This window comes from Choloepus didactylus, chromosome 6 (genome assembly GCF_015220235.1).
Source record: "Choloepus didactylus isolate mChoDid1 chromosome 6, mChoDid1.pri, whole genome shotgun sequence".
Taxonomy (NCBI): domain Eukaryota; kingdom Metazoa; phylum Chordata; class Mammalia; order Pilosa; family Megalonychidae; genus Choloepus; species Choloepus didactylus.
Window position 1 is genome coordinate 62109745 of NC_051312.1, and position 12466 is coordinate 62122210.

At 51.2% G+C, this 12466-nt stretch overlaps 1 protein-coding gene across 1 annotated transcript in view; it reads left to right on the plus strand.

The window, feature by feature from the left end:
• PTPN5 (protein tyrosine phosphatase non-receptor type 5) overlaps nucleotides 1-12466 on the plus strand; it is a 48678-nt gene that overhangs the window by 31183 nt on the left and 5029 nt on the right. Inside the window, exons 3-9 of the mRNA XM_037840730.1 lie at nucleotides 2798-2991; nucleotides 3509-3622; nucleotides 3863-3946; nucleotides 4415-4656; nucleotides 5856-6045; nucleotides 8499-8583; nucleotides 12371-12450. Of these exons, the coding sequence (XP_037696658.1) occupies nucleotides 2798-2991; nucleotides 3509-3622; nucleotides 3863-3946; nucleotides 4415-4656; nucleotides 5856-6045; nucleotides 8499-8583; nucleotides 12371-12450 (989 nt within the window). The remainder of the gene's footprint in view (nucleotides 1-2797; nucleotides 2992-3508; nucleotides 3623-3862; nucleotides 3947-4414; nucleotides 4657-5855; nucleotides 6046-8498; nucleotides 8584-12370; nucleotides 12451-12466) is intronic.

The window sequence follows — 12466 nt, forward strand, 5'->3', positions numbered from 1 at the left end:
CAAGTTCCATGCTTCTCAGACTGGGGTACGTGTACCCCTGAGGGCAAAGCCACAGGATAAATGTAGCACATCTTCCTGAAGCATAAATTTGATTTAAAGCTTCAGAAAGGAAAAAAAACACATTGTTTTAATATCAAAACAAGTAGAGATACACTGTAGTGCAGAACACTTTGCACCCATGAATTTTAAAGCAAAGCAGCAAAGTCCGAGATAGTGTGAGCTTGCTGCTGTTCTCCTAAAGGTCCGTGCTCCCCATCCTCTGAGGTCAGCAGAAATGTTTGAGAAGCACTGAATTTTAGTTCAAGCCCATCATTTTATAGACGGGGAAACTGAGACCCAGAGAGGAGAAAGGGTTGCCCGAGGTCCACAGCATGTCCATTGCAGAGCCAAAGCCTGGGAGCCAGGTGACCCTGGGCCTGTATCCTTCCCACCCTTCCATAAGTGGCACCACCTGTCAGCTGCTTTTTCCAAGGGTGAGGACAGACACTTTGCCCCATGAGTAATCAGTCATCTGTTCACCAATAGTGGAAATTCTTGGCTTCCATCTTTCAACAGCAGCTTTTCCTTTTCCACCTTGCTGGCTAGGATTTGAGCTGTGTGCTCATGGTGGTCAAGAACCGTAGCTTCTGCAGGCATCTCCCCCAGCCTCACCACTTAGACTCGACCAGTTTTTAGATGTATCACTCACACATTGTATTATAAACATGTCTGTTCTACCCATGAGACTGGGAGCCTTTTGAAGCCAGAAACTATGTGTTATTACTATTATCATCATGTGTCATTTATTGAGCACCTACTCAATGCCAAACACCATTTTTGGTTTTTCATATATAGTATCTACAGTCTTCGTAACAGCTTTTCAAAGTATATATCATTATCCCCATTTATGAGGTAAGAAAACTGAGTAAAAGATTAGCACTTGCCCATCACCATTCATTCATTTAGTAAATATTTATTGCAGACTTGCGTGCCAAGGCTTGTCCTAGATGCTGGGGACAATCATGATGAGCAAAACTGACACATTTCCTGCCCTCATGGAACTTAAAGACAAGTCAGGGAGGAGATATTCAATAAATAATTACACAGCCCAGCATGAGGGTGTATAGCCCGGAGCCTGTCCAACTGCCTTGGTTTAAACCCACCTCTACCACTTACCTAGCTAGTTCCTTAGTCTCTGTGTACTTCCTGTTCCTCTTCAGTAAAATGGGGATAGTAGTAGTACCAACTTCCTAGGCTACTGTGAACAGGAAATAAATTAATCTATGTAAAAGACTCAGAACAGAGCCGTGTACATTCCAGGTATGTTGTTACTGCTGCTATTAGGAAGGAGAGGCATGGGATGCTGGGAGCATTTGACAGGGGCAGGACGTACTTTAGGTGACATCCTATTGAGAACGACAAGATGAATAAGAGTTAACTTGGCAAATTATGGGAGGAGGTGTGGAGAGGGATGTTCCAGGCAGAGGGAACAGCATGTGCAAGCACAGGGGTGGGCTCACCTGCAAGGGGTGTGGCTGGAACAGAGCACAGGAGGGGCCATACAGGGTCAGCAGCCAGGAGAGGAGAGCTGTGATAGAAATCTGGGTGTTTTGAGGACCTGGGCTCTTAGCACCTTTGATCCAGGCTATGGGAGATGCTCACTAAATGTAAGGAGCAAACGTATGGACAAACCACTATCTTGTCCACCCTTGGTCTTGGTTGTAGACGTTCCGTCGTTGCCCAGCCAAGAAGAGTCCATTGTCCCATATAAATAGTGATGTAAATTCCTGTAAAAGCCTGTCTACTGTCAGGCTGCACACATTCATTTTGCTGGCCCCTCATTCTTGGCAATAAACTGAACCATGTGGGTTTGGATGTGGGGCAGGGAGAGGGGCAGGAACCTCCAACATCTGGTAGTTACCAAGATGGTTGGTGCTAGACCAGTGGAGCTCAGACTTTTTAGTAGTGGAGCCCTGTGTTGAAATAGTCTTAGAGGAAATCCAGTATATGAAATGAGGCCAAACAGAGCTTCCATAGTTGAGGCACAGACATAGGGACTCTGTACCTGGTAACACCCCTTGGGGCACCTGAGAAACCCCTAGGGCTCTGTAAAGTACAGTTAGAAAGTCAAGGGTTGAGTCCAACCCCCATTTTCCAGATGGGGAAACAGAGGCTCAAAAGGGTGACTTGCCCAAGGTTATACAACCAGGGACAGAGCCAGAACAAGATCCCAGACATCTGTTATCCTCTGCTACACCAAGATCTTCCTCCACACCCCCCTGACTGCCCCCAGCCCCTTCCAGTGTGGGGTCTCGACGGACGGGTAGGGCACTTGGCTGTGAATCTTGTCAAGAGTCTGGCCTCCGGCCCCGGTTGGGGCAGAGACCATGGAGAGACCAAAATCTGGAGGAGAGGCGTGGGTGCATTGTTCAGGGTCATGGCCTGGTTATGCTGTGTCTTTTTCTTTTTTAATTGAGTTTGAAGTGGTTGTTTTTTTGTTTCCTTAAGAAATGGAAAAGAATGAAGCTGCGTAAACACAACGATATTAACTCCCTGAAAAACCTCCTGCCATTTTAACTCTGTTACTGGAGAAATAAAAGAGAAATAATTTGTCCACCCACACTTAGCTCTTTCTGACGAAGGTAGGTGAATATTGCTTTGCTAATCGAGGGTGACTGCTGGAAGTAGAGCCACGCTGACTGATCCTGGATTGAGAAGAATCCACACAACCCCAAAAGGAGCGGCCCGCCATGGTTCGGCAGAGCCCAGTGTGAGGTCAGGGCCCGGAGTCATCGGCCGCACATCCTGCCTTCCACAGGTCTCCCCCAGCCGGTAGGGATGGAGGCGCTGGACGAGGCCAAAGGGCTCCCAGACCCACAGAGAGAGATGCCACCGCCACCGCCACCTCCACCGCCCTCAGAGCCAGCTCAGAAACCACCACCTCGAGGAGCCTGGAGCCACTCCCTCACTGTCAGGAGCAGCCTGTGTCTGCTTGCCGCCTCACAGTTCCTGGTAAGGAGATCGCAGGCCTCCTGAGGGCCTGCAACCAGGGTGGGTTGAAGGGAGCCCACCACTTCCTCCCCAAGATGGCCGCCTGGGGCTACAGAGGCACGAGGGGCCTTCTTGGTCTCCCTCAGTGACTCCGAACCCTCAGAGCTGGTGTGAGGAGCAGGCTGGAGTTCTGAGCTACAGCCTCTGAGTTAAGCCCCTCATACCCTGCCCTCCCTAACCCAGTTCTCCCTGGGGACCTCCTATCTGTGAAAGCATCTCTAGGAAGCGTCTCTTTTTTTTGGATGTAGCTGTGGGATTTCCTCTGGGAAGGGCTCTCACCTGACTGCCTTCAGTCAGCTTTCCTCCAGGGAGAGGCCTGAGGCCTTCTCTGAGCACACAACACCTGGGCCTTTCTCTCTACTGCCCAGTCTAAAGCTCCTCGGGAGGACAGGTTGAGGCTGAAGGCAAGCTCTGTGGGGGGAAATGGGGGCAAGGAGCTCAGGCTCCAAACTCAGTTTGCTCCCCCTGGCTGCCCCAGCTTGCCTGCGGGGTGCTCTGGTTCACCGGATACGGCCCCATCTGGTCACAGAATGCCACACACCTCATCTCTTCCTTGCTCACACTCATGGAACAGCTGGTCCTGAGACCCATGGTGAGTAAGCTCTGGGGAACCCTAGCGTGGGAGGGAGCAGCTGGGGGCTTCCAATTTCGGCCTTCCCAACCCCTGGCTGGGCTTTTACAAATTCAGAAGATACCCCAGCCCCTGAAGTTCTCCCTGCTCCCCACTCCAGACCTGCTGTGCGGTTTACAGAACTTCGGTTTTGTCACCGTTGAAGCAGGTAAGAACTATGCTGCCCACCACCCCCTGACCTGTTTGTCTGATGTTCCCCAGGCCTGGCTGGGAGTTGGGACCTGGGGAGTCCCCAGTCTGCTGCTTGTCTCCCTGTCTGTGGGCCTGGTCCTCGGCACCACTCTGGTAAGATGCCCCCTGACTCCACCCTTAGTGTTCTCCTCTGACCCTGTGCCCCTCACCCCACAGCTCCCATTTGACCTACAAGCCAGATGCTCAGGTAGAGGTGGTGATGGGGTATCTGTCTCCTCCCATCAGCGTGCCCAGCCTGGGATGAGAGACACCTTCTTTCTAAACATTGGTTTGCGGTGGGCTGGGGAGAGGGGCTGAGGCAAGGAGAAGACTGGTGTAGGAACCACCGTGAGCCCCCAGGAAGGCCTGTATCCACAGGAAACTGAGGATTGGGAGAGGGAGAGGCAAGGCGGGTGGAAATATAGGTGGAGCCTCCTTGGAGGCAACGGGCAGTGCCACGTAGACAGCTCCCAGCAAGGCTGCTCCATTGAAGGGCAGGTTGCTCAATCCCATGGGCACCCCAGGCACCCAGGGGGCAGCCGGCAGGGACCCAGGTCCATGATGCCACATGCCCTCAACCAGGTGTGGCACCTCCTGAAGGGCCCCCCAGAGCCACCCACCCCACTGCCCCCTGAGGACAGACGCCAGTCGGTGAGCCGCCAGCCCTCCTTTACCTACTCGGAGTGGATGGAGGAGAAGGTTGAGGATGACTTCCTGGACCTGGACGCTGTCCCCGAGACACCTGTGTTTGACTGCGTGATGGACATCAAGCCTGAGGCCGACCCTACCTCATTAACCGTCAAGTCCATGGGTCTGCAGGAGAGGTGGGAGGGGTGGAGGAAGGGGTGGGATCTACGGGCTCTTGAGCTCTCAGCTCCCGATCAGAGAGCAGATGCCTGACTGACTTCCTGTGCCCAGCATGGAGCTGATCTTGTAGCTTAGTCGTGAAGATGTGCTTTTCAGGTCCAATTCGTGTAGATCAGAATGCCCCAAAGTGAACACTAATACTCTGTTACTACACATACACACAAGAGGCATATACACAGGTATACACAGTGTGCACACACACAAACTGCTCTGTGCTCAAGTAAATTTGGGAAATATAAGATTAAAGAGGTTTCTTTACTGCAGGACTTATCAGAGCCTTTAACACACTCATGTGCATTGTAAGTCAGCAAGGCAGGTGGTATGCAACTTTTCCCAAACCCACTTGAACATAGAACCCTATGTGTCTCATAGTGGTCCACAGAGCAAATTTTGGGAGGTGTAGATACCCTCTTTTCAGATCTGGATTAGTCAGATCGCACTGGATTTGAGTTAGCTACATGATGTCATAGAAGAAGCACCGGATGAGAAGTCAGAAAACCTAGTTTTAGTTTCAGCTCTGCCACTCCGGCAATTCTTACTCCCTCTCTGGGACTCAGCTTTCCTTTCTGTATCAAGAGAGCCCTTCCTGTCCTTTGGTTTTAGACACTGAGCACAGTAGAGTTTATTCATTGTAGACACCCTTTCTGCCACTGTGCTGTCCCAGGCACTCCCCCTTTCCTGGCAGCCGAGGGTCCTGGCCTCTCCTGGATGAGATGTCCATGACCCATTGGCAGCGTTATCCCAAGGACTACTGGGCCCAGGACTGTCATAGCAGAGGGTCAGGAGCCCCACACTCTTGGGCTAAAGCCTTGCTTCTCTGCCATAAGCAGGTTCCCTGTCTCTCTGAGCTTCCTTTAGATGGGGCGGCTGAGAACTGCCTCCAACAGTGACAGGGGAGGGCAATGTTGGGTAGAACCCTTTGTAACTAGGGCCCCAAACACTCTGCCCAGCTAGCTCCCCCACTGCAGGAGGAAGGAGACAGGGAAGCAGGCCCAAGCCTTGGGGCTGAGACCCGTGCTCCCTGCTGCAGGAGTTCTTGTCATACTCCCACTCTTCCTCCTTGAGTGTCCCCTCCTGCATCGTCCCACCCCCAAAGCCTCCAGCTCATAACCCTCCCTGCTCCTGAGACTCTGTCCCCCTTTCCTGGTCCTTCCAGGAGGGGCTCCAATGTCTCTCTGACCCTGGACATGTGCACCCCGGGCTGCAACGAGGAGGGCTTCGGCTACATCATGTCCCCACGCGAGGAATCTGCCCGCGAGTACCTGCTGAGCGCCTCCCGCGTCCTCCAAGCTAAGGAGCTTCATGAAAAGGCCCTGGATCCCTTCCTGCTGCAGGCAGAATTTTTCGTGAGTTCCCCTGAGCCGGGACAGACCTTTCTGCTCATGTTAGTCAATCACCCAGCAAGACAGTGGGGCAGGGTGTCCAGAACGCAGCACCTTTAATAGATTAGCACCATTTCATTATCAGTTCTCCCACTGTCTTGGGCAAGCTGAGCCTCAATTTCTTCATTTGAAAATGGGAATAAAAATCATAGGCGTGTTGCAAGGAATAGAGAGATTAATAATGTGTGCAAAGCATCCAGCAAGGTGATTGGTGTAGAGTAGGCATTTCTAAGCCCTTATTTGTCCAGTGCCAAGCTTAGAAAGCCTCAGGAAGCCCCCTTTCTCTCCTCACTGTCCTGTTTCCCCACCCTCCTCTGCCTTATGTCACCAGGCAATGTTCCTCCTTCCTTTGAAATCTCTCCAGTCACCTCCCCTCATTTCTATCCCTGTGGCTCTAGCTTAGACCTAATCGCCTCCCTGCTGGACGTCTGAAACAGCCTCCAGCTGCCTCCTGTTAGACTTTGAGGGGCCCAGTAAATGCTACTGTTTTACCTGCCTGAGTTCAGAACCAATTAGGAGTGAAGACAAGAGAGATCACAATTACTGATCAAGGCTAGGTTATAAATGAGGCTTAGGTATGTAGCCTTGATGAGCTTCCTAACACCAACCATAGACTTATACTTTCCCACCCACCACAGGTGGAACTGGCATACCTCAGCCTCGCCCCTGGGGCCGCCCCTGTGAGTGTCTCTTGGCAGGAAGACTCCTGAAAGGAGGAGGAAGGAAGGGGTTGGAGCCCAAAAGCCCAGTTCCTCAACCAGCCTCTCCCATCAGGGAGCTCCCCCACCTCTCATGGCAGGTGTGAGGAGAGGGCAAGACGCCATGAGTATTTGGGGGGAAATCCCTCCTTATAGAAACCAGAGGGATGGGGTGCAGTGTACCTCCCTCATGTCTCCCCACCTCTGGCCGTTTGCCCCAGGCCACCCTATGCCCTGTCTGGACTGGATGGGTCTGACTTGTGAGATGACCTCCATCACCTGTGACCTGCTGCTCCAGATTCTCCAGAGCTTGGCACTGTGGCCCTCGTTACCTGAGTGGTCCAGCCCCAGAGTCCTTTTCCAGCCTCTATCCCCTCCATCCCTGCAGGGACTGTCTGCTTCCAATGGGGCCGGCCCACCTGTGTCTTCACCTTCCTTGCCTGTACTCATATATCATTTCCCTCCTGGGATACCCTCATTTGGCCTTTTCCCCATACCCCATCCAAGGCTTTCTGTGAGGCTCAACCCCTTGAGAAAGCCTTCCTCAGCTACCCCGGCCCTTGCTCCTACTCTGAGACCCCACTGCCATCACCTCCCCCTTGAAGAAAGGACATGTGTCCTCTGTATCTTTTCCCAGAGGCCCCTGGTGATGTTGAAAGTGTTCAGCAGATCGTTGTTGATTTTGCCCAGAGAGAAAAGAAATAGCCTGAGCACCCTCCAGGGGCACTTTGCACAGATACTTTTTTCTTTTGATTCAAACCCCAGAAGGTAAATATAATGATTCTCATTTTACAAAGCCCATACTTAATGTGTCCAGAAAAGCTAACCGTATAAAACCACTGTAGTCAGGTGCTAAACTGTGTGGCTAGATCTAAAGGGGAGTGCAGACGCAAGAGGCTTTGGGGAGTCTTCCCAGAGGACGTCCAGGAGGATGTGGGGTGAGGAATGAACCGTAAAGGGTAGCAAAGATTTGGAGAGAGGGAGAGGAGACAGACAGAGGCTCCCGGCAAGGGGAATGCCATGAGCTAAGATCCAGAGGCAGGACTGAGAAGGGCATGTTAGCCACCCAGAGACAGGCTTAACTGGAGAGGGATTCCTTGAGAGCAGCCAGAGGTAAAGGGGCCAGATCCAAGAGGACCTCATGTGCCAGGCAGAGAAGTTCATACTTGGAGCAGTTGGGAGGTACAAATACAGCCTCGGGGAGCTCAGAAGGAGGCTCCTTTCCTGCTGGAGAATCAGGGGAGGCTTTTCAGAGGAGGTGATCTTTAAGATGAAAAAGACATGAAGAGGCGAGAATGGGGTGGGTGTTAGCACAGCAGGAGCAGCATGAACCAAAGCCTCCAAAGTGGGATACCCAGGGCAGGAACACAGATCAGCAAAATCACTCAGTTTAGCTGCATCACAGGGAGTGTGGAGGGAGGCACTGCATGGCCATGTCACTTTCACTCTTCTTCTCCATTCCTCAAATGTTTGTTGAGCGTCTACTCTGTGCCAGCCTGGCAATAGTAGTCATAACATTTATTAGACACTTAGTAGGTGCCAGGCACAGCTCCAAATGCTTTATGTAAGCTATCTCATTTAATAGTAAATGTTTGTTGAATGAATGCACACATTCAAGCCAGCCCCTGGACTAGAAGTTGGAGGGACAGCAACCCCTGGATTCGAATGTCTGTGAGGGCCAGCCCACAGCTGCTCACACCCTGTGTCCTCCTCCTACAGGAAATCCCCATGAACTTTGTGGATCCAAAAGAGTACGATATCCCCGGGCTGGTGCGGAAGAACCGGTATAAAACCATCCTTCCCAGTGAGTACTCACTGCCCCAGGAGCATGGCTCACCCTCACTGGGGGCCCCCTAACCCTGGGAAGGCCTTAACCCCACACTTAGGCCCGTAGGGACTCAGGGACACTCATCACTAAAGGAGAGGGGATGGGGATACCCAGTGAAGGGAAATGCCCCCTGGTGAGGGCAGAGGCTACTTCATCCTGTCACACAGCATTCTCCAGACCTTGTGCTGGGCTCACTGGAAACTTAGAGAGAAAGGGTGATGTTACAGCAGCTCCTAGACAGTTCTTGGTGACTGAAAAGTATTTTCACATCCTTTATCTCTGCAGAGGGGGCAGATTTTATGAGGCCCATTTTCTAGGAAAGGAAACTGAGGCTCAGAGAAGTTAGGTGTCTTGTCTACTGTCATACAGCAAGTAAATACAGAGCTGAGTTTCAAACCGAGACCTCCATGACTTTGGAATCTGGTTCTTTTGTCTGCACCTGAGTCCAGTTTGGTTAGATTGTGAGTACCCTAACAGGCAGAGCCATCCCTCAGAGGAATGAGCTACCTCTGCCAGATAGTGAGCTCCCTGTCACTCAGGGTATTCAAGTGAGGCTATGTGAGCAGCACCCCTGGAAAGTCTCAGAGGATTTTTCCTCCTTCGAGGGTGGTTATACCAGGTGATCTAATGTTCCTCTTTCAGCCCTGAGGTGTCATTTTTAGGTACCTTTCATCAAGCCCGTCTGCCTGCTGCCCCTGCCAAGTTCTGGCCCCAGGCCCCAGGGAGTAGCTTGGGGGTGGCTCATTGAAAATGAATCCCCATAAACCTGGTCCATTCAGTTTGTAGAGTAACGAAGCTTTAAAAAAGCAGTTTTGCCATCAGCATCTCCAACAACATGTAAGATGTCATGACTTATTTTTAACTTTAAAATATCAACTTGTGGTTGCTATGGTTACAACATCTCTAGGTAGTTCCTGTTAAACAAAGCGCCATTTAAGGCCAGGATACATATTTTATTGCTGCTCACCTCTCCCTTCATCTTGCCCCCTCTCCCTCCCCTCCATCCCCACATGGAAGGAAGGGCTCAGGTATCTCAGAATTTAGGGCCTTAGTGGCTACTTGGGGTGGTGGTGGCTGGGAGGGAGTCAGGCAGTGACGCAGCGTGGTCCCCACTGGATTACTGGGAGGCCTTGAGCCACCTCCAATCATGGCCTGAGTCTCCACCCCTGAGCCCAAGAGAGGATCTTTGTGTCCAGGGAGAACTGACCTTGCAGAAACTGAGGAGCAGAAGACAAATCAAGCTTAGCAGAGGTCCCCACTCAGATCCAGCACTCCCTGGATCTGTTTGTTCTCTCCTTCATTTGGCACACATTTCCTGAGGCCCTGCCCTTGGGGCTAAGAATTCAGAGATGAATGAAACACAGACTCACAGGAGCTCGCAGTCAAATGGAGAGACAGATGCATGGACAGTTATAGTACATAATGACCAGTAACCGGGCAGACGGCGTTGAGAACAAGGTGCGGGAGAGCAGTTTCTGTCCATTTCACCACTGTGACCCAAGCACCAAAACAGTGCTTGACACATTATGGGCATTCAGTACCTATTTGAATGAACAAACGAATGAATGAATAGCTCCTAAATCTAGCTCCTCCTCTCTTTCCCTTCTGCGGGTGGCTTTGTTGGGGAATTCCATGCTGCCCAACTCCAGGGCCATTAACAGGAAGTGCATTGGCATAAATGCTCCAGAGGTATTCAGTACCTACAGGTCTTGACACTTCTTACTTGAATCTTTACAATAATCTCCTAACTGGTTGCCTGACTTCCATGTTCTCTCCTCCTCTCCATCTTCCACCATTGTTGCCAAAATGATGCACAACAGACAGAAATCTTATGTCATTCCCTTAAAACCTTCATTGTCACTCTGTAATCCTTGGGTTTAGGTCCAGCTTCCTGAGCATGGTTTTATAAGACCCTTTATCATCGGATTCTCCTCCAGCCTCATCTCTCACTAGCCCCCACCTTGCCCTCCACACTTGAATGGGACAGAACAGAGTTCCCTACTCCTCTTTCTTCTACTGGTCCTTCAAACCCAGTCCAAGTGCCACCTCTTCTGGGAAGTCGACCCACTCTAGCCAAGTCAAGGGCCCCCTCTGTGCCTTCAGCCTCAGCTCTCACATTCCACGCTGTGCTTGTCTGTCTGTCCATCATACTGTGAGGTCCTCAGGGACAGGGACCATGTCTTGTTTATCTAAGAGTCCCTACTGACAGGCACAGTAAAGCGTTCATTGAACAAATTGGACAAAATTTATTACCATACTGGTTTCTTAATACCAAAGTCCTTGGCATCTGGTCAGAGGGGCACTGCCCACTTCTGTCCTTCCTTACAAGGAGCTCCCTGCTCCTCTTGTCCTCTGGTCACCCAGAAGCCCTCCTTCTGCGAACCCTCACTCCTCTCCACTCCAGACAGACACTGCAGCCCCTGACACCCTTCTACACCCCTCTTCACAAGAAGTGCCCCACACCCACCACCCTCCCAGATCACCTGCCAAAACCTTAGGCAATGGGGCTGGGACAGAAAAGGCTGGAGAGAGGAGGCTTGTGCATGTCACCTCTCCCTTTTCTCCTGCTAGGTTTGTGATCCTTCTTTCTACCTGTTAACTTATTCTGGTAAAGCTTGTAATAATAGCATTAGTAACAGCAACTCCCTGCTGTACACTAGTTGTATGTAGTTACTGGACTAAGGGCTCTACTTGGTTGTTGTGGAAGGAGTATCCCCCAGTTTACAAATGAGACACAGGCAGATTAAGTAAATTGCACAAGCTGACACTGCTAGGAAGTTACAGAGCCAGAATCTGAATCCAGGCTGTGTTGCTCAGTGGTATAGACTTTTAACTACTCCCCTATACCGAAGCCCAGAGCAGGGAGAAGCACTGACCATGGTCACACAGTGAGCTGATGATGAAGCTAGAACAGAACCCAGGTCTCCAGGCCCCAGCTGGCTTCTCTGCCCACCCTCTCCAACCTCCCAGTCTGAGTTGCAGCCTCTGCAGGATGACCGAATAGTCATTACAGGGAGCCTGTAGCTGGAACAAAATAAATCCTACTCCAGGAAGAAGAGCAAGATGTTCTGAGGAATTTGTTGCCATGGGATTTGACATGTGAATAGATTAGGGGAAAAAAAAACTGTACATGGATCTCTGCCACCAAGGCCCCTGCAGTTTCATTTCAGACATGGAAGCCTGTACCCTTTCATCCCTATATTCTCCCTTAGCCTTCTACCCCCAGATCTTAACAGCCCTTTGCATTTATAAAGTGCTTTGCTGTTTATAAAGCACCTTCACAGGTTTTCTCATTATCTTCCCAATAACTCTAGGAAGTAGGCATTTTTGCCCCTATTGTACAGAGAAACTGAGGTTTAGAAAGGCCTTGTGCTTTACAGGCTTACACAGCTGTGTATACTCAGGCTCTAGCTGCCTCCCACTGTCTAGGACTCATACACTAGGCAGTTCCTTTCCTGACAGCACCTTCCTTGGCTTTCTCCTCTCTGGGACATGAGGTACAGTGAGTATGGGGCAGTTTAAAGGGTACAGATAAAGGCAGGCATTAATCCTACAATGATGGAGTCCCAGGGCCCTCTCTCCACCCCTCTTCCTCAGCCCGGGCCTGAGTGGGCCTCAGGATGGTCCGTATTTTTTTACTACTGGGTAGGGGAAGGAGGAACTGCTTGGGTCCCAGGAGAAATGTGTCCAGATGTAGGCTGGAGAAGGTGGGCCCTGTGCCAGAGGCCCTCGCTCCTGGCCTCACATGTCTCCCCCTCCCCAGACCCTCACAGCAGAGTGTGCCTGACCTCACCAGACCCCGATGACCCCCTGAGTTCCTACATCAATGCCAACTACATCCGGGTACGTAGCCCCACCC